At 50.9% G+C, this 23343-nt stretch overlaps 3 protein-coding genes across 3 annotated transcripts; 1 reads left to right on the top strand and 2 right to left on the bottom strand.

The window, feature by feature from the left end:
• Positions 1 to 3315: 3315 nt before the first annotated feature.
• Positions 3316 to 4418, bottom strand: LOC149917680 (RIMS-binding protein 3A-like). Its single transcript, XM_090142001.1, has one exon. It carries the CDS (start codon positions 4226 to 4228, stop codon positions 3482 to 3484), a length of 747 nt encoding a protein of 248 aa, XP_089998127.1. The 5' UTR covers positions 4229 to 4418; the 3' UTR covers positions 3316 to 3481.
• A 2105-nt stretch (positions 4419 to 6523) lies between these two features.
• Positions 6524 to 17490, bottom strand: LOC149917679 (uncharacterized). The gene is made up of 2 exons (XM_090140203.1): positions 16238 to 17490; positions 6524 to 6821 (listed from the first exon to the last, which is right to left on the bottom strand). The coding sequence occupies exons 1-2, from the start codon at positions 17488 to 17490 to the stop codon at positions 6524 to 6526; spliced, it is 1551 nt and encodes a 516-aa protein (XP_089996329.1).
• A 1029-nt stretch (positions 17491 to 18519) lies between these two features.
• LOC149917678 (uncharacterized) lies at positions 18520 to 20872 on the top strand. The gene is made up of 3 exons (XM_090141983.1): positions 18520 to 19530; positions 19961 to 20229; positions 20355 to 20872. Exons 1-3 carry the CDS (start codon positions 18520 to 18522, stop codon positions 20674 to 20676), a joined length of 1602 nt encoding a protein of 533 aa, XP_089998109.1. The 3' UTR covers positions 20677 to 20872.
• Positions 20873 to 23343: the final 2471 nt, after the last annotated feature.

The raw sequence follows: 23343 nt of genomic DNA, 5'->3' as shown, positions 1-23343 counted from the left end.
CCTCGAAGCACTCACTGCCTCTGGTCCCTGTCGCGAGGGTGTGCAGACAGTGAATGCTGTGCGGGGGTGCGCCAGCGGCCTTCTATGCTGCGTGCCTGCCTGGCACATAATGGAGGGCGGGGCAGTGACCTGCAGTGCTATTGGACAGTGCGGCCTTCTGGCCCAGCTCATAATGGAGGGTGGGGCTGTGGCCTTCTGCGCTATGGAGCAGGGCGGCCTTCTAGCCCCAGCTCAAAATGGAGACTGGGGCAGAGTGGTTTTAAGCTGCGTTGGGTGGTAGAGAGACGTCATGGTGTTGGGCAGAACTGCCTTCCACAGCGCTACGCCGTAGGACGACCTTTAGTGGTGCTGGGATATATGGTCTTCTCTGGCACTGGAGAAGAATAACAGTAGGCCATCCAACTCATTGTGATTTCCATTTAGATTCCAGTAAAGAAAATATCTCACCATACTTTCATGGTTTTGTGATTTTTGGTTTTCGGTATTCTACATTATAGCATCATGTTGTGCACTGGGAGTTAAAGTGTTCATGCTCCAGTTCCGGGTACCTGTCTCTGTACATCTCGGAAGCCATGGGATCTGGCCCTTCCTGGGTTGGGATCTCTTACTGCCTTGCAGTGGGTATAGGAGGGTGCTTCCCTAGATGTACCAAGCTTTTCAGGTTTGACTCGCTCTCAGTAACTCTCTTTCGCTCCTATTTTATTTGATTTATTAGTCTCAATTTCAATTAGATTGTCCCATATGTCGGCCTGACCCTACCCGCAGGGAGGTGTGCTGCCTCCCTGGGGCACGGGTCAGAGACATTTCCAGGAGACTTCCTGGTCTGATTCGCCCTTCCGATTATTACCCGTTATTGATAATCCAGGCTGGCAGTGACGAAGTTGCAGAGAGGAGTCTCAGAGCTATCAAGAAAGACTTCAGGGGACTGGGGCGGGTAGTCGAGGGAGCGGGTGTGCAGGTGGTGTTTTCTTCCATACCTTCAGTGGCAGGGCGGGATACTGAGAGATACCAAAAAACACACCTCATAAATAAATGGCTCAAAAGTTGGTGCAAATCCAGGGATTTTGGGTTTTTCGACCGTGTCAAAGGCCTTGCAGAAGTCCAGGTAGATGACATCCATCCCCCGTCTACCGAAGCCATCACTCCATCATAGAAGGCCACCAGACTGGTCGAGCACGATCTGCCCTTGGTGAAGCCATGCTGGCTGTCTCGAATCACCTCAGATCTATCTCGTATGTGCCTTAACATAGCTTCTAGAAGGATCTGCTCCATGATCTTCCCAGGCCCAGAGGTGAGGCAAAAGCTTCCCTGGACAACCAGGCTGATTGAGTCCATGCTCATCGGCATCTCCGGCAGGCACTCTTCCAGCTCTCACTGCCTTTTTGGCCCTCCCATGACCTGGCATCCCTCTGTCTGTGTCTCACCAGCTGTGTCACCGGAAGAGAATACAACACTAGAGAATGCAGAACTCACTTCTGGCTCCAAGGAATGTAACCCTGCTATCTCCCAGAGATCCCCGCTCTCTCAGTGTGACATCTCACTGGACATGAGTGTTCCTCACAGCCAGTCAGAAAAGCAAGCAGAGCCTGAGACCAAGGAGTCCCTCCCTGACGTGCAGCTCTCAGACAGCTTCCCTTACACAAAGTGCTGCCCCCAGCCGCATGCATTGTCACACGCACTTGTGTGGGCAGTTGGTGACTAGATGCAAAGGAGACTTGTTAAGTGCTCTGCTGACTTGTAGGGAAGGATGGGAAATTACAAGGGGGGGCTTCAGCATGTATATAAAGGATGTAGGGACCTGCAATAAAGGATTTGGATTTGCATCGGAGTCCGTGCCTTCAGACAGTGCAAGCGCTATGCCTTATCACCCAATGGAAGCGGTCAAACAGCTGCTTTGGGACAGAATGTATTGCTCAGAAAGTGTGGTCTTCCAAGGTATTCCAGGCGTCCCAAAGAACAGAAGCAAGCAATGATGATTCCTTTCTCTCTCGATTCTAGTACTTGTAGGTAGAACGCTTGAGAAAGACTTTGGAGGCTTTCCTCAGCCTCCAGAAAACAAGAAGACTTTACACGCTTTTGGGGTTTGGATATTTTGTATTTTGGGTTTTTTTTTTTTTTTTTTTTTTTTTTTTTTAATAATAAGGGTTTGTTTTGTTTTTAAGTCCAGTCCAATGTAATAAATTCTCAGTCATACAACAGATGAATTTTCAAGGTCTTGCTGCCGATGGACCACGCTCCACTTGAACATCAAGTGGAGCAGGAGGCAGACTTCATTCAGAAAAGTGGAATTTTGATGGGATGTTGCTGTCTTATGGAGAGGAATCTCTGTGTCCCGCAGGCTCAGCTAACAGGCGGACACAGATTTCTGGATGGTGACCATCACTCTGCCACCGCTCCTGCTGCCTAGTCTCTCTTCATCATCGGTATCCAGCAGGAGGTCACGAAGCTCTGGAGGCACGGTTGTATCCAGGTCATCATCTGAAACTTCTTCCACCAGATTGGAAGGGACCAGTGCTCTTGTGCCATCCGTCAGCTCTCCCAGAAACCAGCCATCCTCATCCACGTCTCCAAAGATGTGAACGTATTGTCCAGCAGTCAGTGGGAGCTCGTTTTCTGGGTCCTCATTAGGGCCCTCAAAAGGATTGTAGCTGGGACGAGCTAAGAATCTTCAAATTAGCGGTGATGTCCGTCTGCGAGTGTGCAGGCTGCAGACTGCCATCAGCCGCCCTTCCGACTCCTCCAACCCTTCCTGTGGGTTGGAGCATTCCTGTTCTGGGTTTTTGTGCATTACAGCTTTTTCCCAATCTCCTGGAGCTGCCTGCATTTCTCCTCCAGCCTCTTGCTGACTACCTCAAGTTTGGCCACAGCCTGCTGGAGCCTCTGCAGCTCCCGGCACACTTCTGGAGAGCGTCCCTCTCTCAGCAGGTGGTTCTGGGCCTGTAGGGCCTGGCTCTGCCTCTCCAAGTCGCTCAGGGCTCGTTGGAGGCAGCTGCGCTGCTCCAGCAGCTTGCTGGTTGTGCTGCCTGGGAGCCCCAGGTCTTCTTTGGACATCTCTGGCACCTAGAACCAGAAAATCATAGAATAACAGAACGGTTTGGGTAGGAAGGGGCCTTCAAGACTCTCCCGTTCCAAGCCCATGCCATGGGCAAAGACATCTTCCACTAGGTCAGGTTGCCCAAACGTGCCTCCAGCCTGGCCTGGAGCACTGCCAGGGACGGGGCATCCGCAGCCTCTCTGGGCAGCCTGTGTCAGTGCCTCAGCACCCTCATGCTGCTGTGTCTTTCCTCCTTGTATCTCATCCATATCTCCCCTCTTCTACTTTCAAGGCACTGTCCTTTGTTGTATCACTACTATCCTGCCTTACAACAAGTCCCTCTCCAGCTTTCCCCAGTCCAGTCCTCCTTCAGGCACTGGAAGGCCACTCTGTGGTGTCCCCAGAGCCTCCTCTCCCCGTGGCTGAACAAACCCCACTCTCTCAGTGTCATCTCACCTGGACATGAGCGTCCTTCACAGCCAGTCGACTGGAGCCCTGCTCTGCACGGTGGTGGCCCAGAGCTCCCTCTCTGTCCTGGGAGCAGGACATTCTGTGGCTTTCCACATGCTGGGGCTCACTCTCCCAGCTTCCCACGATGTACTGGTTGAACAGCCTCCTCTCCAGCTCCAGCTGATGCTGGAGCTGGCGGATGCAGGCGGGCTGGTCACCATCCCTCTCCCTGCGCAACTTGCTGAGGATGCTCTGCAGCTTGGCGCGAGCTGCCCTGCTGCTCCTGTGGGGGCTCTTCAGCTCCTTGGCCAGCTGCTGCTGCAGCTCACGAGCCTGGTGCAGGGCCACGTCACACTCCTGCTGCAGCAGCTCCTGCGTCGCATGCAGCTCGGCCTCCTTCCAGCGCAGCAGCTGCCGGATCTCCGTTGCCCGCTGCCGCTGCTCCCACTCCTTCAGCCGCTGCTCCTCCTCGGCCTGCTGCTTCTCCCAGGCACAATGCAGTCGGTCAGCCAGGAGCTGCCGCTCCCGCTCTGCCTCCCCCTGCAGCTCGCGTCTCTCGACGGCCCAGCGGCGCTGCGGCTCCTGGGAGCGGAGCCGCTCGCCCTCCAGCTGGGCCCGCAGCGCCTCCAGCTCCCGCCTGTGCTCCTCCCGCTGCGCGGGGCAGGCCGGGGGCTGTGCCGGGCCCCGGCGGGGATTGGGCCGGCTGCGCTTTGCCTGTCGCCGTCCCGCGCTGCCCTGCAGCATGGTCACGGAGTTGTGAAGAGACCCTCGGCCGCCAAAAGCTGTGGCCAGAGGCCACCGATGGTCGCTCTCCTTCCCGGGGTTTGCAAGGACAGCTGCCCCTGACCTCGAAGCGCTCACTGCCTCTGGTCCCTGTCGCGAGGGTGTGCAGACAGTGAATGCTGTGCGGGGGTGCGCCAGCGGCCTTCTATGCTGCGTGCCTGCCTGGCACATAATGGAGGGCAGGGCAGTGACCTGCAGTGCTATTCGACAGTGCGGCCTTCTGGCCCAGCTCATAATGGAGGGTGGGGCTGTGGCCTTCTGCGCTATGGAGCAGGGCGGCCTTCTAGCCCCAGCTCAAAATGGAGACTGGGGCAGAGTGGTTTTAAGCTGCGTTGGGTGGTAGAGAGACGTCATGGTGTTGGGCAGAACTGCCTTCCACAGCGCTACGCCGTAGGACGACCTTTAGTGGTGCTGGGATATATGGTCTTCTCTGGCACTGGAGAAGAATAACAGTAGGCCATCCAACTCATTGTGATTTCCATTTAGATTCCAGTAAAGAAAATATCTCACCATACTTTCATGGTTTTGTGATTTTTGGTTTTCGGTATTCTACATTATAGCATCATGTTGTGCACTGGGAGTTAAAGTGTTCATGCTCCAGTTCCGGGTACCTGTCTCTGTACATCTCGGAAGCCATGGGATCTGGCCCTTCCTGGGTTGGGATCTCTTACTGCCTTGCAGTGGGTATAGGAGGGTGCTTCCCTAGATGTACCAAGCTTTTCAGGTTTGACTCGCTCTCAGTAACTCTCTTTCGCTCCTATTTTATTTGATTTATCAGTCTCAATTTCAATTAGATTGTCCCATATGTCGGCCTGACCCTACCCGCAGGGAGGTGTGCTGCCTCCCTGGGGCACGGGTCAGAGACATTTCCAGGAGACTTCCTGGTCTGATTCGCCCTTCCGATTATTACCCGTTATTGATAATCCAGGCTGGCAGTGACGAAGTTGCAGAGAGGAGTCTCAGAGCTATCAAGAAAGACTTCAGGGGACTGGGGCGGGTAGTCGAGGGAGCGGGTGTGCAGGTGGTGTTTTCTTCCATACCTTCAGTGGCAGGGCGGGATACTGAGAGATACCAAAAAACACACCTCATAAATAAATGGCTCAAAAGTTGGTGCAAATCCAGGGATTTTGGGTTTTTCGACCATGGGGAAACTTACTCAGCACCTGGCATGATGGCAGCAAATGAAAGTTGTCTGTCTCTGAGGGGGAGGTGGATCTTAGCTGAGGAACTAGCAGGACTCATTGACAGGTCTTTAAACTAGGTATGAAGGGGGAAGGGAGCAAAGTCAGGGATGTTGAGCTTGAGCGGGTCATTCCAGGGCTCGTACCGAACCTCCTGGGCGACGACAGTCAAGTACACAGGGATGGACTGAGGCAGGGGGGTGTTGGGGATGCTGCTGTTCTAGGGGAACCTAGACCATCTATAAAGGCGGTGCGACGGAAAGCCGAGCTGAAGTGCCTTTATACTAATGCACACAGCCTGGGAAACAAGCAGGATGAGTTGGAAACCGTGATGTGCTTAGAAAATTACGACCTTGTTGCTATCACGGAAACGTGGTGGGATGATTCCCATAACTGGAATACCACCATTGAGGGCTATCGGCTCTTTAGAAGAGATAGGCTAGGTAGGAAGGGTGGGGGAGTAGCCCTCTATGTCAAAGAGTGGATAGACTGTGAGGAGCTTCCTCTGAGAAACAGTCATGATCAGGTTGAGAGCCTGTGGGTTAGAATTAGGAATGGGTCTAACAAAGGCCAGCTGGTGATAGGAGTATACTATAGGCCACCTGATCAAGGGGAGACTGTTGACGAGGCTTTCTTGCTTCAGATGCGGGAGGCTTCGTGCTCACGGGCTCTTGTCCTGATGGGGGACTTCAACCATCCGGATATCTCCTGGATAGATCACACGGCGAGTTGCAAGAGGTCCAGGAGGCTCTTGGAATGTGTTGATGATAACTTTCTGGTCCAGGTGTTGGACAGACCGACCAGAGGTGAAGCGCTGCTGGACCTGCTGCTCACCAGTGTGGAGGATATAATTAATGGTGTTAAGGTCGGAGGCAGCCTGGGTTGCAGTGACCACGCTCTGGTTGAGTTTGTGATCTCGAGAACTGTGGGCCTGGTGAAGAGTGGCATCAGGACCCTGAACTTTGGGAGAGCAAACTTTAAGCTGTTCAATGGACTGTTGGCCGAGATCCCCTGGGATGCTCTCTTTAAAAACAAAAATGCTGAAGAGAGCTGGTTACTCTTCAAGGATGCCTTCCTAAGAGCGCAAGAACTCTCTGTCCCACTGAACAAGAAAGCGGGCAGAGGAGGGAGGATGCCGGCGTGGCTCAGTAAGGACCTGCTGAGAGAGCTGAGGGCGAAGAAAGGTGTGTACAAACTCTGGAAACAAGGGCATGCCACCTGGGAAGAATACAGGGATGTTGTCCGGACTTGCAGATGTGGGATCAGGAAAGCCAAGGCGCAGGTAGAACTGAACTTGGCGAGGGACGTGAAAAACAACAGGAAGACTTTCTATAGGTACATTAGCCAGAAGAGACAGGCCAAAGCGAGTGTGCCTCCTTTGGTAAACGTAAAAGGAGAACTGGTTTCAACGGACGAAGAGAAGGCCGAGGTACTCAATGAGTTCTTTGCCTCGGTCTTCACTGGCGGCCAGGACTCCAGTACTCCTTCCGTCCCTGAGCCCTGCATCCCTACACCTCTGGGTGGGGACTGGGGTGGTAAATCCCCCCCTGCTGTGAGGACAGAGCAGGTCCGAGACCGCCTCATGAGACTGAATGTGTACAAGTCTATTGGGCCATATGGCATGCATCCCAGGGTTCTGAAGGAGCTGGCTGAGGTGGTTGCCGAGCCGCTCTCCATCATATTTGAGAAGTCGTGGCTGTCTGGTGTGGTCCCGGATGACTGGAGGAAGGGTCACATCACTCCCATTTACAAGAAAGGGAGCAAGGAGGACCCCGGGAACTACAGGCCAGTGAGTCTCACCTCTGTGCCTGGGAAGATCATGGAACAGATCATCCTGGATGACATGCTTGATCACATGAGGAAAGGGCGTGTGATCCGTGACAGCCAGCACGGCTTCACCAGAGGAAGGTCATGCTTGACCAATCTGGTGGCCTTTTATGATGGAGTGACGGCATCGGTGGACAAGGGAAAGGCGACCGATGTCATTTACCTGGACTTGAGCAAGGCCTTTGACATGGTCCCCCACCACATCCTTCTCTCCAAACTGGAGGGATGTGGATTTGATGGGTGGACCACTCGATGGATAAGAAACTGGTTGAAAGGCCGCAGACAGAGGGTGGTCATCAATGGCTCTATGTCCAGGTGGAGGCTGGTAACGAGCGGCGTCCCCCAGGGATCTGTCTTGGGACCGGTGCTCTTTAACATCTTTATAAATGACATTGATGACGGAATTGAGTGCACCCTCAGCAAGTTTGCTGACGACACCAAGCTGAGTGGTGTGGTTGACACAGTTGAAGGACGGGATGCCATTCAGAGGGACCTCGAGAGGCTAGAAAGGTGGGCCTGGGTGAACCTGATGAGGTTCAACACGGCAAAGTGCAGAGTTTTGCACTTGGGCCGGAGGAATCCCAAGCATCCCTACAGACTGGAAGGAGAGGTCCTTGAGAGCAGCCCTGTGGAGAAGGACCTGGGGGTCTTGGTAGACGAAAAACTGAACATGAGCCAGCAGTGTGCCCTTGCGGCTCGGAAGGCAAATGGGATCCTGGGCTCCATCAGAAGAGGGGTGGCCAGCAGAGACAGAGAGGTGATTGTTCCCCTCTACTCTGCTCTTGTGAGGCCCCATCTGGAATACTGCGTCCAGGTCTGGAGCCCCCAGTACAAGAAAGACAGGGAGCTGTTGGAGAGGGTCCAGAGGAGGGCCACGAAGATGATCAGGGGACTGGAGCACCTCCCCTATGAGGACAGGCTGAGGGAGCTGGGCTTGTTCAGCCTGGAGAAAAGAAGGCTGCGGGGTGACCTCATTGCAGCCTTTCAGTACCTAAAGGGAGCCTACAAAGAGGAGGGGAATCAAGTCTTTGAAAGGGTGAGTGACAGCAGGACAAGGGGAAATGGTTTTAAGCTGAGGGAAGGGAGATATAGGTTGGATGTCAGGGGGAAATTCTTTACGGAGAGAGTGGTGAGGTACTGGAACAGGCTGCCCAGAAAGGTTGTGGATGCCCCATCCCTGGATGTGTTCAAAGCCAGATTGGATGGGGCCCTGGGCAGTCTGGTCTAGCATTAGGTGGAATGGTGGTGGCCCTGCATGTGGCAGGGGGGTTGGAGATTCATGATCCTTGAGGTCCCTTCCAACCCTGGCAATTCTGTGATTCTGTGATTCCGATATCATAGTTAGCAAAATAAGTTTTCCTCCATAGATTGTTGCTACTGGTTGCTTTCCTGCCTTGAGTTCAGCTCCAATCTCCCTATCCCTTTTCCCTTTTCCTTCTCATTTTGTGGGGCCGGGGGGGCCCAGGGGCCTGCCTATTGCCCCCCTGTCACCGGCATAGACTGATCTAGTTAATTCCGTGACACATATCTACAAGCTAGTTAAGTTAAAAGAACCTGGCTGCGGGTGTATCCTTCTCAAGGAGCTGCTGGAGCAGATGGCCAGGCTGTTGCGGGAAATCAGCAGCCTTAGGAGCTCATGGGAATATCTGAGGGAGACAGATAGGAGGAGGTGTGAACCTACTTCCACTGCAGAAACGCAGCCTCATCCTAAGTCCCTGCAAGTGGGAGTAGCCAATCCAGCTGCTTGCCTGCAGGTCAGGGATCTAGACAGCCCACGAGAGGAAAGGGGATGGACCCTCGTCTCTGCTCAAAGCAGAAGAAAGCGTCTGCCCCCAAGCCCCCACTGGGACTATCTGTATGTATTTCTGTCCACATTCCTTTTTTTTTCTTTTTTTTCTGCACTTATGCCTTCTCTCAGTCTCCGTGATGGCACTGCAGTCGAACAAGCGTTAGAACTGCTGGTTTGTTTAAATGGGGAAACCTTGAAAAAAGAAGTGCCAAAGTGCAAAAGTGTTTAAAGAAAATGAAACAAGGCACAGAATTGGCCTTTTTAATAGACATCTGTAGAAAGATCTGTTTTACCAGAAACTCTTCTTTCCTCTCTCAGAAGAACATTGGAATTGAAGAAAAGTTGCAGGAATTGAAGAAAAGTTGTGTTTAACGTCAGGAAAGGAACAGTATCTTTGCTTGACAGTAATAACCTTCAGTGGGTAATGCTCTGAAGGAGGCTTTGGGTTTGCTTTTGAAGAGGTTAACCTGGGAAATATCTAAACTGGTGTTTCAGAAGATTGGTGTATACTGACTCACAGGTGGTTTGTGCAGGCTGATGTAAATTGGTATGGCTCAATAATTCCATTAGCACTGGAGATACGTGGTCCGTGAGCAAGCGGTTATTATTGTGATACTGAAACCAAACTTGATTTTTGAGTATAGGTTGATTTCTTTACTGTGGATAGAAAACTTTGTTCACTGTCATTTTTATCTAAAATAATGTTTGATGTTTGTAATAGTTTGAGAAGTAAAAGCTTAGTTTGAAGACAAGTGAAAAAAAAAATACAGCCAATTTTCCTTTCAGCTGTTTCTTTTCTTGTTGATGGTTATCTTTCAAAGTTACAGGATTCAAGAGGAACTCTTGGAAGAATACAGTCCAAGGAGCAAATTCAAGAATGCAGAAGGGAAGCACAAATAAAAGGGGGATCGGAATAGTAACTATGCTTGTAATGAGTTGGTAGCTGTGTTCACATAAATATACCATCTTTACAGTAGGTAGGGAATTGTATGAAGTGATTTCTTGTAGGAGTTGCTGAATGCACTGGCAGATACGAATGTGGTGTGTTGGATTGCCTTTTAGTTCTGTTGCAGTGTTCCTGAAGGGTTGGCTTTCCCAGGTGAAAAAGGATCTCTCCAGCTCTCGAGAACAAATACAGCGTGAGGTTGGGCTGTGTCTCAGGGCGGGATTTACAAGTGTGCCTAGAGATGCCTTCGTAGAGAAACCTGACTCTATCGCCAGTACTATCTCTAGGCCTGATAACTGTTGTATCGTTGGCAGATAATCATGAAATACATTGGCGTGTATTGAAATTGAGCTAGGAGTAGCTGCATCTGAACATTTCTACTCTCTAATTCTAAAGCATTCCTGTGGAGCGAAAAAACTTCTCTGTTAAGATGAACCTCAATAGTTCACCAAGGGGCTGTGCGTGTAATATGTCAGAGCGCTTGTTTCAGAGGAAGGGGAGATAGAGTGTAGGATTCAAGGGCTGGTGGAGCCCATCTGTTGCTGGCACCTCACTGCTTAGGCTGACCCAGATTTTGCTGGAGTAATTGGATAGTTTCTTTTCTCAACTTGCCAGAGACCACATACTTATATCCTTTTCTTGAGTAGCCTTGGAAATTGTACTGGCGGCATGCTCTTAATGCCAAGGCTCTTTAAATACTGCGAGATAATCTGAGCTGTAAATCATGGTAGCCTTGCACGGCATGGCATGTTCCTGTCTTTTCACTGATAAATCCTGTCTGACCAATGGCAGAAATTGCCCAATTAAGGCCAATAAAAACATCAGCATTTAAAAAACAAAGTTGGGGAAATTTGAAGAGAAAGAGCAATACTGTGAGTGATGAGAGCATTTTGCATTCAACCAATTCTTCAGGGCAATTTCTGTTACTTCTAACATTAGACATACGTCTTTCTGTACTATTTGATATTGGATTGTGGAAGGACTTTTACTCTGTTTACTTGATGCAGAATTAGCTGCAGCTGTTGAGAACTTTACCCTGCCGATAACCTAGCTGCTGCAAGTGAGAATTCTTCGTTGGGAGATTGTTAAGCTCAGGGTGGGAACCAATTAGTCGTGAGGTTTTTCAAGCAAGGGGCCGTCGCTGCATTAAACTCACATCCTATCTGATGTAAGCATGACAGATCCTGGCTCTTCAGGCTTTCCTGCTTTCCATACGGAGTTTCATTTCTGTTCTGTCTGTGTGGCATGCAGACTGCATCGGAATGAACTGTGTGTGCAGAGGGATTTGCATCTGGCTGGAAAAGAAAGTGGTAATTGCACAGAGGCTTATATTTCTTATAAATAAGTGATTTGGGGGGAAGCACTGAAAAGAATTACCAGTTCTGTAAGCTTCCTGCTAACGTGACATGTCAGCAGTGTTGTAAGCCACGTGCAACTGATGTCAGCCTTTAAAACTGAATCATTTAAAAGACAATTGAACATAGATAGATTCTTATATGTGCTACATCTTGCAGTGCGTGCACGTTTGTGTTTCTTGCCTTCAGAATGCCAAAAAGTACGTCAATATATGTTGTGCCCTGAAGGATTTTTGAGTGTGTGTGTTAGGTTAGCCTTGGCTCTGATATTTCACATTTACTGATACTGTGCCATCGATACCGCCTATCAAATTTTGAGAGCATATGCCTCTTGGAATGCTGGAAATTCTAAATGTAAGATTGCCGAAATTTGTAAAACTGAAATTGATTGAACTTTGTGTAAAACCAGTGGGAACATGCAGCAAAAACTTCTGATAATTACTTGGAAGTTAAAAGTGTGGTATTTTAATATATTGACTTTGGACTGTTGCAGGGAGAAAATTACCAAAAGCCAATGAGCAGGGCGCAACAGGCTGGGCACACAACAGAGTGCCGTACATCTAAGAGGGGGAATCACAACTTTCTAGCAGATAGCCGCTATTGACTGTAATTAGCCCATCTGTAGGTGGCCAATGAGAGGCCTTCCCATGTTTCACAACCTGTCCCTAGATAGTATTGCAATAAGATGGCATTGCTGAGATCTGATCTCCACCTTTCAGCATAAGGAAGACTATTAGTTCATAACTCTTGATGCAAAGCAGAAGTTCAAGTGATTCCAACCCAGCCTATAAGAATGCTGACACAATTCAACGGTAGACTGAAGCACACGTGATTTATGGATCTGCTCTGTGATGTTGGGACAGATAATGAAGCTTTTAAGAAATATATTGGGTTATTGTAACTTCTAAATAGCCATTACCCGTAGTTTATTATATAGTAACTTTGCTGTTCAAGGGAACTTAAAACATACTAACACCACAAGAAAACCAACACCATAAACTTAGCAGTTCCATGTTGCAGTGACCACACTTCTCTCGTGGGAGGTTTTGTAGAGGTCCTGAGGATGATTACAAGAAAACAGCACACGAAAACTGTTCCAAGTAGAGACAGTGAAATGGGGATTAGATCATTTCAAGAAGGGAAAGGTATAAGCAAAAAAGGTTTTGCGGAACTCAGAAGTGTTCTCAGTCATACATGGCAGTTACCTCACAGCTGTTAGTACAGTTTGGGATGAGTGGCAGTGCAGAATCCTTGGCCAGTGCCCGTGGGCCTCCTTGCATCCCAGGGCACGTCAGCTATTGCCTTACTGCTCCTGGCAGTGAGTGGCTGTGCACAGATAACGTGGAAAAAGGACTGCTTAGGACAATTGCTCAGGAAATGCACACAACACATTTTATTTACATTTAACAAACAGCTCTTTGTTTTATTCTAGGGGTGTGAAGGGAGGAAAAGTTAAAATGTGGCTTCTGTTGGCAGCTTTTGGTGGTGTTATTCCTGTGGCTGCATAAAAGGTTGTCCGGAAGGGAGAATGATTGTTTCAGGACTTGGGAAGAAAATGCGCTTACGCCAAGTCTTGCAGTCTCCTAAGGATTGTGAACAACTCAAAGTTGATCCCTACTGTAAAGATGGTATATTTATGTGAACACAGCTACCAACTCATTACAAGCATAGTTACTATTCCGATCCCCCTTTTATTTGTGCTTCCCTTCTGCATTCTTGAATTTGCTCCTTGGACTGTATTCTTCCAAGAGTTCCTCTTGAATCCTGTAACTTTGAAAGATAACCATCAACAAGAAAAGAAACAGCTGAAAGGAAAATTGGCTGTATTTTTTTTTTCACTTGTCTTCAAACTAAGCTTTTACTTCTCAAACTATTACAAACATCAAACATTATTTTAGATAAAAATGACAGTGAACAAAGTTTTCTATCCACAGTAAAGAAATCAACCTATACTCAAAAATCAAGTTTGGTTTCAGTATCACAATAATAACCGCTTGCTCACGGACCACGTATCTCCAGTGCTAATGGAATTATTGAGCCATACCAATTTACATCAGCCTGCACAAACCACCTGTGAGTCAGTATACACCAATCTTCTGAAACACCAGTTTAGATATTTCCCAGGTTAACCTCTTCAAAAGCAAACCCAAAGCCTCCTTCAGAGCATTACCCACTGAAGGTTATTACTGTCAAGCAAAGATACTGTTCCTTTCCTGACGTTAAACACAACTTTTCTTCAATTCCTGCAACTTTTCTTCAATTCCAATGTTCTTCTGAGAGAGGAAAGAAGAGTTTCTGGTAAAACAGATCTTTCTACAGATGTCTATTAAAAAGGCCAATTCTGTGCCTTGTTTCATTTTCTTTAAACACTTTTGCACTTTGGCACTTCTTTTTTCAAGGTTTCCCCATTTAAACAAACCAGCAGTTCTAACGCTTGTTCGACTGCAGTGCCATCACGGAGACTGAGAGAAGGCATAAGTGCAGAAAAAAAAGAAAAAAAAAGGAATGTGGACAGAAATACATACAGATAGTCCCAGTGGGGGCTTGGGGGCAGACGCTTTCTTCTGCTTTGAGCAGAGACGAGGGTCCATCCCCTTTCCTCTCGTGGGCTGTCTAGATCCCTGACCTGCAGGCAAGCAGCTGGATTGGCTACTCCCACTTGCAGGGACTTAGGATGAGGCTGCGTTTCTGCAGTGGAAGTAGGTTCACACCTCCTCCTATCTGTCTCCCTCAGATATTCCCATGAGCTCCTAAGGCTGCTGATTTCCCGCAACAGCCTGGCCATCTGCTCCAGCAGCTCCTTGAGAAGGATACACCCGCAGCCAGGTTCTTTTAACTTAACTAGCTTGTAGATATGTGTCACGGAATTAACTAGATCAGTCTATGCCGGTGACAGGGGGGCAATAGGCAGGCCCCTGGGCCCCCCCGGCCCCACAAAATGAGAAGGAAAAGGGAAAAGGGATAGGGAGATTGGAGCTGAACTCAAGGCAGGAAAGCAACCAGTAGCAACAATCTATGGAGGAAAACTTATTTTGCTAACTATGATATCGGAATCACAGAATCACAGAATTGCCAGGGTTGGAAGGGACCTCAAGGATCATGAATCTCCAACCCCCCTGCCACATGCAGGGCCACCACCATTCCACCTAATGCTAGACCAGACTGCCCAGGGCCCCATCCAATCTGGCTTTGAACACATCCAGGGATGGGGCATCCACAACCTTTCTGGGCAGCCTGTTCCAGTACCTCACCACTCTCTCCGTAAAGAATTTCCCCCTGACATCCAACCTATATCTCCCTTCCCTCAGCTTAAAACCATTTCCCCTTGTCCTGCTGTCACTCACCCTTTCAAAGACTTGATTCCCCTCCTCTTTGTAGGCTCCCTTTAGGTACTGAAAGGCTGCAATGAGGTCACCCCGCAGCCTTCTTTTCTCCAGGCTGAACAAGCCCAGCTCCCTCAGCCTGTCCTCATAGGGGAGGTGCTCCAGTCCCCTGATCATCTTCGTGGCCCTCCTCTGGACCCTCTCCAACAGCTCCCTGTCTTTCTTGTACTGGGGGCTCCAGACCTGGACGCAGTATTCCAGATGGGGCCTCACAAGAGCAGAGTAGAGGGGAACAATCACCTCTCTGTCTCTGCTGGCCACCCCTCTTCTGATGGAGCCCAGGATCCCATTTGCCTTCCGAGCCGCAAGGGCACACTGCTGGCTCATGTTCAGTTTTTCGTCTACCAAGACCCCCAGGTCCTTCTCCACAGGGCTGCTCTCAAGGACCTCTCCTTCCAGTCTGTAGGGATGCTTGGGATTCCTCCGGCCCAAGTGCAAAACTCTGCACTTTGCCGTGTTGAACCTCATCAGGTTCACCCAGGCCCACCTTTCTAGCCTCTCGAGGTCCCTCTGAATGGCATCCCGTCCTTCAACTGTGTCAACCACACCACTCAGCTTGGTGTCGTCAGCAAACTTGCTGAGGGTGCACTCAATTCCGTCATCAATGTCATTTATAAAGATGTTAAAGAGCACCGGTCCCAAGACAGATCCCTGGGGGACGCCGCTCGTTACCAGCCTCCACCTGGACATAGAGCCATTGATGACCACCCTCTGTCTGCGGCCTTTCAACCAGTTTCTTATCCATCGAGTGGTCCACCCATCAAATCCACATCCCTCCAGTTTGGAGAGAAGGATGTGGTGGGGGACCATGTCAAAGGCCTTGCTCAAGTCCAGGTAAATGACATCGGTCGCCTTTCCCTTGTCCACCGATGCCGTCACTCCATCATAAAAGGCCACCAGATTGGTCAAGCATGACCTTCCTCTGGTGAAGCCGTGCTGGCTGTCACGGATCACACGCCCTTTCCTCATGTGATCAAGCATGTCATCCAGGATGATCTGTTCCATGATCTTCCCAGGCACAGAGGTGAGACTCACTGGCCTGTAGTTCCCGGGGTCCTCCTTGCTCCCTTTCTTGTAAATGGGAGTGATGTGACCCTTCCTCCAGTCATCCGGGACCACACCAGACAGCCACGACTTCTCAAATATGATGGAGAGCGGCTCGGCAACCACCTCAGCCAGCTCCTTCAGAACCCTGGGATGCATGCCATATGGCCCAATAGACTTGTACACATTCAGTCTCATGAGGCGGTCTCGGACCTGCTCTGTCCTCACAGCAGGGGGGGATTTACCACCCCAGTCCCCACCCAGAGGTGTAGGGATGCAGGGCTCAGGGACGGAAGGAGTACTGGAGTCCTGGCCGCCAGTGAAGACCGAGGCAAAGAACTCATTGAGTACCTCGGCCTTCTCTTCGTCCGTTGAAACCAGTTCTCCTTTTACGTTTACCAAAGGAGGCACACTCGCTTTGGCCTGTCTCTTCTGGCTAATGTACCTATAGAAAGTCTTCCTGTTGTTTTTCACGTCCCTCGCCAAGTTCAGTTCTACCTGCGCCTTGGCTTTCCTGATCCCACATCTGCAAGTCCGGACAACATCCCTGTATTCTTCCCAGGTGGCATGCCCTTGTTTCCAGAGTTTGTACACACCTTTCTTCGCCCTCAGCTCTCTCAGCAGGTCCTTACTGAGCCACGCCGGCATCCTCCCTCCTCTGCCCGCTTTCTTGTTCAGTGGGACAGAGAGTTCTTGCGCTCTTAGGAAGGCATCCTTGAAGAGTAACCAGCTCTCTTCAGCATTTTTGTTTTTAAAGAGAGCATCCCAGGGGATCTCGGCCAACAGTCCATTGAACAGCTTAAAGTTTGCTCTCCCAAAGTTCAGGGTCCTGATGCCACTCTTCACCAGGCCCACAGTTCTCGAGATCACAAACTCAACCAGAGCGTGGTCACTGCAACCCAGGCTGCCTCCGACCTTAACACCATTAATTATATCCTCCACACTGGTGAGCAGCAGGTCCAGCAGCGCTTCACCTCTGGTCGGTCTGTCCAACACCTGGACCAGAAAGTTATCATCAACACATTCCAAGAGCCTCCTGGACCTCTTGCAACTCGCCGTGTGATCTATCCAGGAGATATCCGGATGGTTGAAGTCCCCCATCAGGACAAGAGCCCGTGAGCACGAAGCCTCCCGCATCTGAAGCAAGAAAGCCTCGTCAACAGTCTCCCCTTGATCAGGTGGCCTATAGTATACTCCTATCACCAGCTGGCCTTTGTTAGACCCATTCCTAATTCTAACCCACAGGCTCTCAACCTGATCATGACTGTTTCTCAGAGGAAGCTCCTCACAGTCTATCCACTCTTTGACATAGAGGGCTACTCCCCCACCCTTCCTACCTAGCCTATCTCTTCTAAAGAGCCGATAGCCCTCAATGGTGGTATTCCAGTTATGGGAATCATCCCACCACGTTTCCGTGATAGCAACAAGGTCGTAATTTTCTAAGCACATCACGGTTTCCAACTCATCCTGCTTGTTTCCCAGGCTGTGTGCATTAGTATAAAGGCACTTCAGCTCGGCTTTCCGTCGCACCGCCTTTATAGATGGTCTAGGTTCCCCTAGAACAGCAGCATCCCCAACACCCCCCTGCCTCAGTCCATCCCTGTGTACTTGACTGTCGTCGCCCAGCAGGTTCGGTACGAGCCCTGGAATGACCCGCTCAAGCTCAACATCCCTGATTTTGCTCCCTTCCCCCTTCATACCTAGTTTAAAGACCTGTCAATGAGTCCTGCTAGTTCCTCAGCTAAGATCCTCCTCCCCCTCAGAGACAGACTACTTTCATTTGCTGCCATCATGCCAGGTGCTGAGTAAGTTTCCCCATGGTCGAAAAACCCAAAATCCCTGGATTTGCACCAACTTTTGAGCCATTTATTTATGAGGTGTGTTTTTTGGTATCTCTCAGTATCCCGCCCTGCCACTGAAGGTATGGAAGAAAACACCACCTGCACACCCGCTCCCTCGACTACCCGCCCCAGTCCCCTGAAGTCTTTCTTGATAGCTCTGAGACTCCTCTCTGCAACTTCGTCACTGCCAGCCTGGATTATCAATAACGGGTAATAATCGGAAGGGCGAATCAGACCAGGAAGTCTCCTGGAAATGTCTCTGACCCGTGCCCCAGGGAGGCAGCACACCTCCCTGCGGGTAGGGTCAGGCCGACATATGGGACAATCTAATTGAAATTGAGACTAATAAATCAAATAAAATAGGAGCGAAAGAGAGTTACTGAGAGCGAGTCAAACCTGAAAAGCTTGGTACATCTAGGGAAGCACCCTCCTATACCCACTGCAAGGCAGTAAGAGATCCCAACCCAGGAAGGGCCAGATCCCATGGCTTCCGAGATGTACAGAGACAGGTACCCGGAACTGGAGCATGAACACTTTAACTCCCAGTGCACAACATGATGCTATAATGTAGAATACCGAAAACCAAAAATCACAAAACCATGAAAGTATGGTGAGATATTTTCTTTACTGGAATCTAAATGGAAATCACAATGAGTTGGATGGCCTACTGTTATTCTTCTCCAGTGCCAGAGAAGACCATATATCCCAGCACCACTAAAGGTCGTCCTACGGCGTAGCGCTGTGGAAGGCAGTTCTGCCCAACACCATGACGTCTCTCTACCACCCAACGCAGCTTAAAACCACTCTGCCCCAGTCTCCATTTTGAGCTGGGGCTAGAAGGCCGCCCTGCTCCATAGCGCAGAAGGCCACAGCCCCACCCTCCATTATGAGCTGGGCCAGAAGGCCGCACTGTCCAATAGCACTGCAGGTCACTGCCCCGCCCTCCATTATGTGCCAGGCAGGCACGCAGCATAGAAGGCCGCTGGCGCACCCCCGCACAGCATTCACTGTCTGCACACCCTCGCGACAGGGACCAGAGGCAGTGAGCGCTTCGAGGTCAGGGGCAGCTGTCCTTGCAAACCCCGGGAAGGAGAGCGACCATCGGTGGCCTCTGGCCACAGCTTTTGGCGGCCGAGGGTCTCTTCACAACTCCGTGACCATGCTGCAGGGCAGCGCGGGACGGCGACAGGCAAAGCGCAGCCGGCCCAATCCCCGCCGGGGCCCGGCACAGCCCCCGGCCTGCCCCGCGCAGCGGGAGGAGCACAGGCGGGAGCTGGAGGCGCTGCGGGCCCAGCTGGAGGGCGAGCGGCTCCGCTCCCAGGAGCCGCAGCGCCGCTGGGCCGTCGAGAGACGCGAGCTGCAGGGGGAGGCAGAGCGGGAGCGGCAGCTCCTGGCTGACCGACTGCATTGTGCCTGGGAGAAGCAGCAGGCCGAGGAGGAGCAGCGGCTGAAGGAGTGGGAGCAGCGGCAGCGGGCAACGGAGATCCGGCAGCTGCTGCGCTGGAAGGAGGCCGAGCTGCATGCGACGCAGGAGCTGCTGCAGCAGGAGTGTGACGTGGCCCTGCACCAGGCTCGTGAGCTGCAGCAGCAGCTGGCCAAGGAGCTGAAGAGCCCCCACAGGAGCAGCAGGGCAGCTCGCGCCAAGCTGCAGAGCATCCTCAGCAAGTTGCGCAGGGAGAGGGATGGTGACCAGCCCGCCTGCATCCGCCAGCTCCAGCATCAGCTGGAGCTGGAGAGGAGGCTGTTCAACCAGTACATCGTGGGAAGCTGGGAGAGTGAGCCCCAGCATGTGGAAAGCCACAGAATGTCCTGCTCCCAGGACAGAGAGGGAGCTCTGGGCCACCACCGTGCAGAGCAGGGCTCCAGTCGACTGGCTGTGAAGGACGCTCATGTCCAGGTGAGATGACACTGAGAGAGTGGGGTTTGTTCAGCCACGGGGAGAGGAGGCTCTGGGGACACCACAGAGTGGCCTTCCAGTGCCTGAAGGAGGACTGGACTGGGGAAAGCTGGAGAGGGACTTGTTGTAAGGCAGGATAGTAGTGATACAACAAAGGACAATGCCTTGAAAGTAGAAGAGGGGAGATATGGATGAGATACAAGGAGGAAAGACACAGCAGCATGAGGGTGCTGAGGCACTGACACAGGCTGCCCAGAGAGGCTGCGGATGCCCCGTCCCTGGCAGTGCTCCAGGCCAGGCTGGAGGCACGTTTGGGCATCCTGACCTAGTGGAAGATGTCTTTGCCCATGGCATGGGCTTGGAACGGGAGAGTCTTGAAGGCCCCTTCCTACCCAAACCGTTCTGTTATTCTATGATTTTCTGGTTCTAGGTGCCAGAGATGTCCAAAGAAGACCTGGGGCTCCCAGGTAGCACAACCAGCAAGCTGCTGGAGCAGCGCAGCTGCCTCCAACGAGCCCTGAGCGACTTGGAGAGGCAGAGCCAGGCCCTACAGGCCCAGAACCACCTGCTGAGAGAGGGACGCTCTCCAGAAGTGTGCCGGGAGCTGCAGAGGCTCCAGCAGGCTGTGGCCAAACTTGAGGTAGTCAGCAAGAGGCTAGAGGAGAAATGCAGGCAGCTCCAGGAGATTGGGAAAAAGCTGTAATGCACAAAAACCCAGAACAGGAATGCTCCAACCCACAGGAAGGGTTGGAGGAGTCGGAAGGGTGGCTGATGGCAGTCTGCAGCCTGCACACTCGCAGACGGACATCACCGCTAATTTGAAGATTCTTAGCTCGTCCCAGCTACAATCCTTTTGAGGGCCCTAATGAGGACCCAGAAAACGAGCTCCCACTGACTGCTGGACAATACGTTCACATCTTTGGAGACGTGGATGAGGATGGCTGGTTTCTGGGAGAGCTGACGGATGGCACAAGAGCACTGGTCCCTTCCAATCTGGTGGAAGAAGTTTCAGATGATGACCTGGATACAACCGTGCCTCCAGAGCTTCGTGACCTCCTGCTGGATACCGATGATGAAGAGAGACTAGGCAGCAGGAGCGGTGGCAGAGTGATGGTCACCATCCAGAAATCTGTGTCCGCCTGTTAGCTGAGCCTGCGGGACACAGAGATTCCTCTCCATAAGACAGCAACATCCCATCAAAATTCCACTTTTCTGAATGAAGTCTGCCTCCTGCTCCACTTGATGTTCAAGTGGAGCGTGGTCCATCGGCAGCAAGACCTTGAAAATTCATCTGTTGTATGACTGAGAATTTATTACATTGGACTGGACTTAAAAACAAAACAAACCCTTATTATTAAAAAAAAAAAGAAAAAAAAAAAAACCAAAATACAAAATATCCAAACCCCAAAAGCGTGTAAAGTCTTCTTGTTTTCTGGAGGCTGAGGAAAGCCTCCAAAGTCTTTCTCAAGCGCTCTACCTACAAGTACTAGAATCGAGAGAGAAAGGAATATTTTGGGCGCAGAACCTGGTATTTCTGGGATCAAATGCCATCTTGATGGGAGTAAGTGTGATATTGAGGAGTGTAAAGTAGTATTTTCGGTAGAAATTGTGGGGTATTTCTAAGGAAACTGGTATTTCCGGGAGATAATAGCATACTGTTTTGAAAAATGATGTCTATTTGCGAGGTGTCTGGTATTTTGGGAAAAAAACTCTGTGTTTTTATAAATAAGACCGCACTGGTTAAGGGACCTAAAGCAAAAAGGCCGACCCAAATGCTCTTGTTAGGGCTTTTTTGAAGCCAGGAAAAGCACTATGCCAGTGCCGGGGCTGGCAGCAGTTGGCAGCTTGTGGGAGGACTGCTGAGGCAGCAGGTTGGAGTCAGCACTGCTCACTCTTATCTCGGAGATTAACCTTGACCCTTTTCTGTGAGGCTAAAAGCAGCCCAGCTAAGGTGCCTGGTGAGAAAAGGTGAGAAGAGGTGAGAAAAGGGTGTTACTGCCCACCGATAACAGGGAGGGAAGTCAGAGTGTGAGCGCAGCCCACGCTGCCCATGACTGCAGCAGTAGGTGTGGGAGGTGGGTCTTGTGGCAGGACACGTCAGTGTTCTTGAAGAGACTTGGAATTATTCAGAAGGCTAGTAGGAGAATCCCCTGGGTTTCCCTCTTAGAGAGTAAAGGGTCCAAGGCGGCTGGTCGCTCTTCAGGACGGAAGTCTTAAAGGCGCAGGAGCTGGCTGTCCCCCTGAGCAGCAAAATGAGCCGGCGGGGAAGAAGACCGGCGGGGATGGATGAACTGGGACTTATTCATGAGGCGCCGGGAGAAAAAGAGAATCTATCTCCAGTGGAAGAAGGGACGGGTGACTCAGAAAGAGAAGTTGCTAAGATGTGTAGAGGGAAAATCCGAAAGGCCCAGCTTGAACTCAGCCTGGCCGCTGGGGTTAAAAGGAACAAGGAGCCCTTTTACAAATACATCAGTGTTAAGAGGAGGACTCAGGAGAATCTCCATTCTTTCCTAGATGAGGCTGGGAATGTGGGCACCGAGGATAAGGCAAAGGCAGAGGTTCGCAATGCCTTCTTTACGCCTGTCTTTAAAGGTCACACCAGTTATCCTCAGGCTTCTCCGCTCTCTGGCCTGGTTTTCTGGACTGGAGTGAGGACAGAATTCCCCGCGATTCGGGAGGACGCAGTCAGAGATCTACTAGTCCAACTGGACTGTCACAAGTCCATGGGGCCAGTGCTCTTTGTTGACTGGTGACTTTGTTGACTGGTCCCAGAAGACTGGAGGCTTGTCAATGTGACTGCCATGTCGAAGAAGGATTGTAAGGAGCCCATGGCTTGGATGGGTACGCTCTTGGCTGGATAAGGAAGTGTCTGGAAGGCCGGGCCCAAAGAGTGGTAGTGAATGGAGTAAATGCAGCTGGCGACCTGTCACGAGTGGTGTTCCCCAGGGGCCGGTGCTGGGGCCTGTGCTCCTCGAGATCTTTATTGATGACCTGGATGAGGGCACTGAGTGCACCCTCAGGAATTTTGCAGATGACATCAAGCTGGCTGGAAGTGTTGATCTGCCTGGGGGTAGTGAGGCCCTATAGAGGGATTTGGACAGGCTGGAGAGCTGGGCTGAAGCCAATGGGATGAGGCCATATGCCGGGTCCCCTGCACTTTGGCTGCAACAACCCCAGGCAACACTCCAGGCTTGGGGCAGAGTGGCTGGAAGACTGTGTAGAGGAAGTGGACCTGGGGGTGTTGATTGATGCTCAGCTGAACATGAGCCAGCAGTGTGCCCGGGTGGCCAAGAAGGCCAATGGCATCCTGGCCTGCATCAGGAACGGTGTTGCCAGCAGGAACAGGCAAGTGATTGTCCCCCTGTACTCAGCTCTGGTGAGGCCGCACCTCAAGTCCTGTGACCACTTTTGGGCCCCTCACTGCAAGAAAGACATTGAGGCCCTGGAGCGAATTCAAAGAACGGTGCCAAAACTTCCTACCACAGTTTCCACCAAAAATAGATTTCCTTCCAGCCATACCAGCATTCCCGGAAATAGATTACATTGTCCCCCAGAAATACCATCTTTTCTCCCAGAAAAACCAGGTTTCTTACAAATACTTCACATTTCCTCCCAATTACACTACTTCACACTCTCAGAAATACCACCTTTCTCCAATCCAATGACATTATCTCCCAGAAATCTCCATATGTTGTTTTCACCCCAAACACTAGGACCTTTCCTCTCAGTACTCCCTGTTTTTTCAAAAATAGATGGTCTTCTCCCCCAGAAATACTAGCATTCTCTCCAAGATGTGACCTTTTCCAACAAAAG

This window comes from Phasianus colchicus, chromosome 5 (assembly GCF_987193195.1).
Source record: "Phasianus colchicus chromosome 5, bPhaCol1.hap1.1, whole genome shotgun sequence".
Lineage (NCBI taxonomy): Eukaryota > Metazoa > Chordata > Aves > Galliformes > Phasianidae > Phasianus > Phasianus colchicus.
Note: the sequence above shows the minus strand (reverse complement) of the source record. Positions and strands in the feature narration are given on the sequence as shown.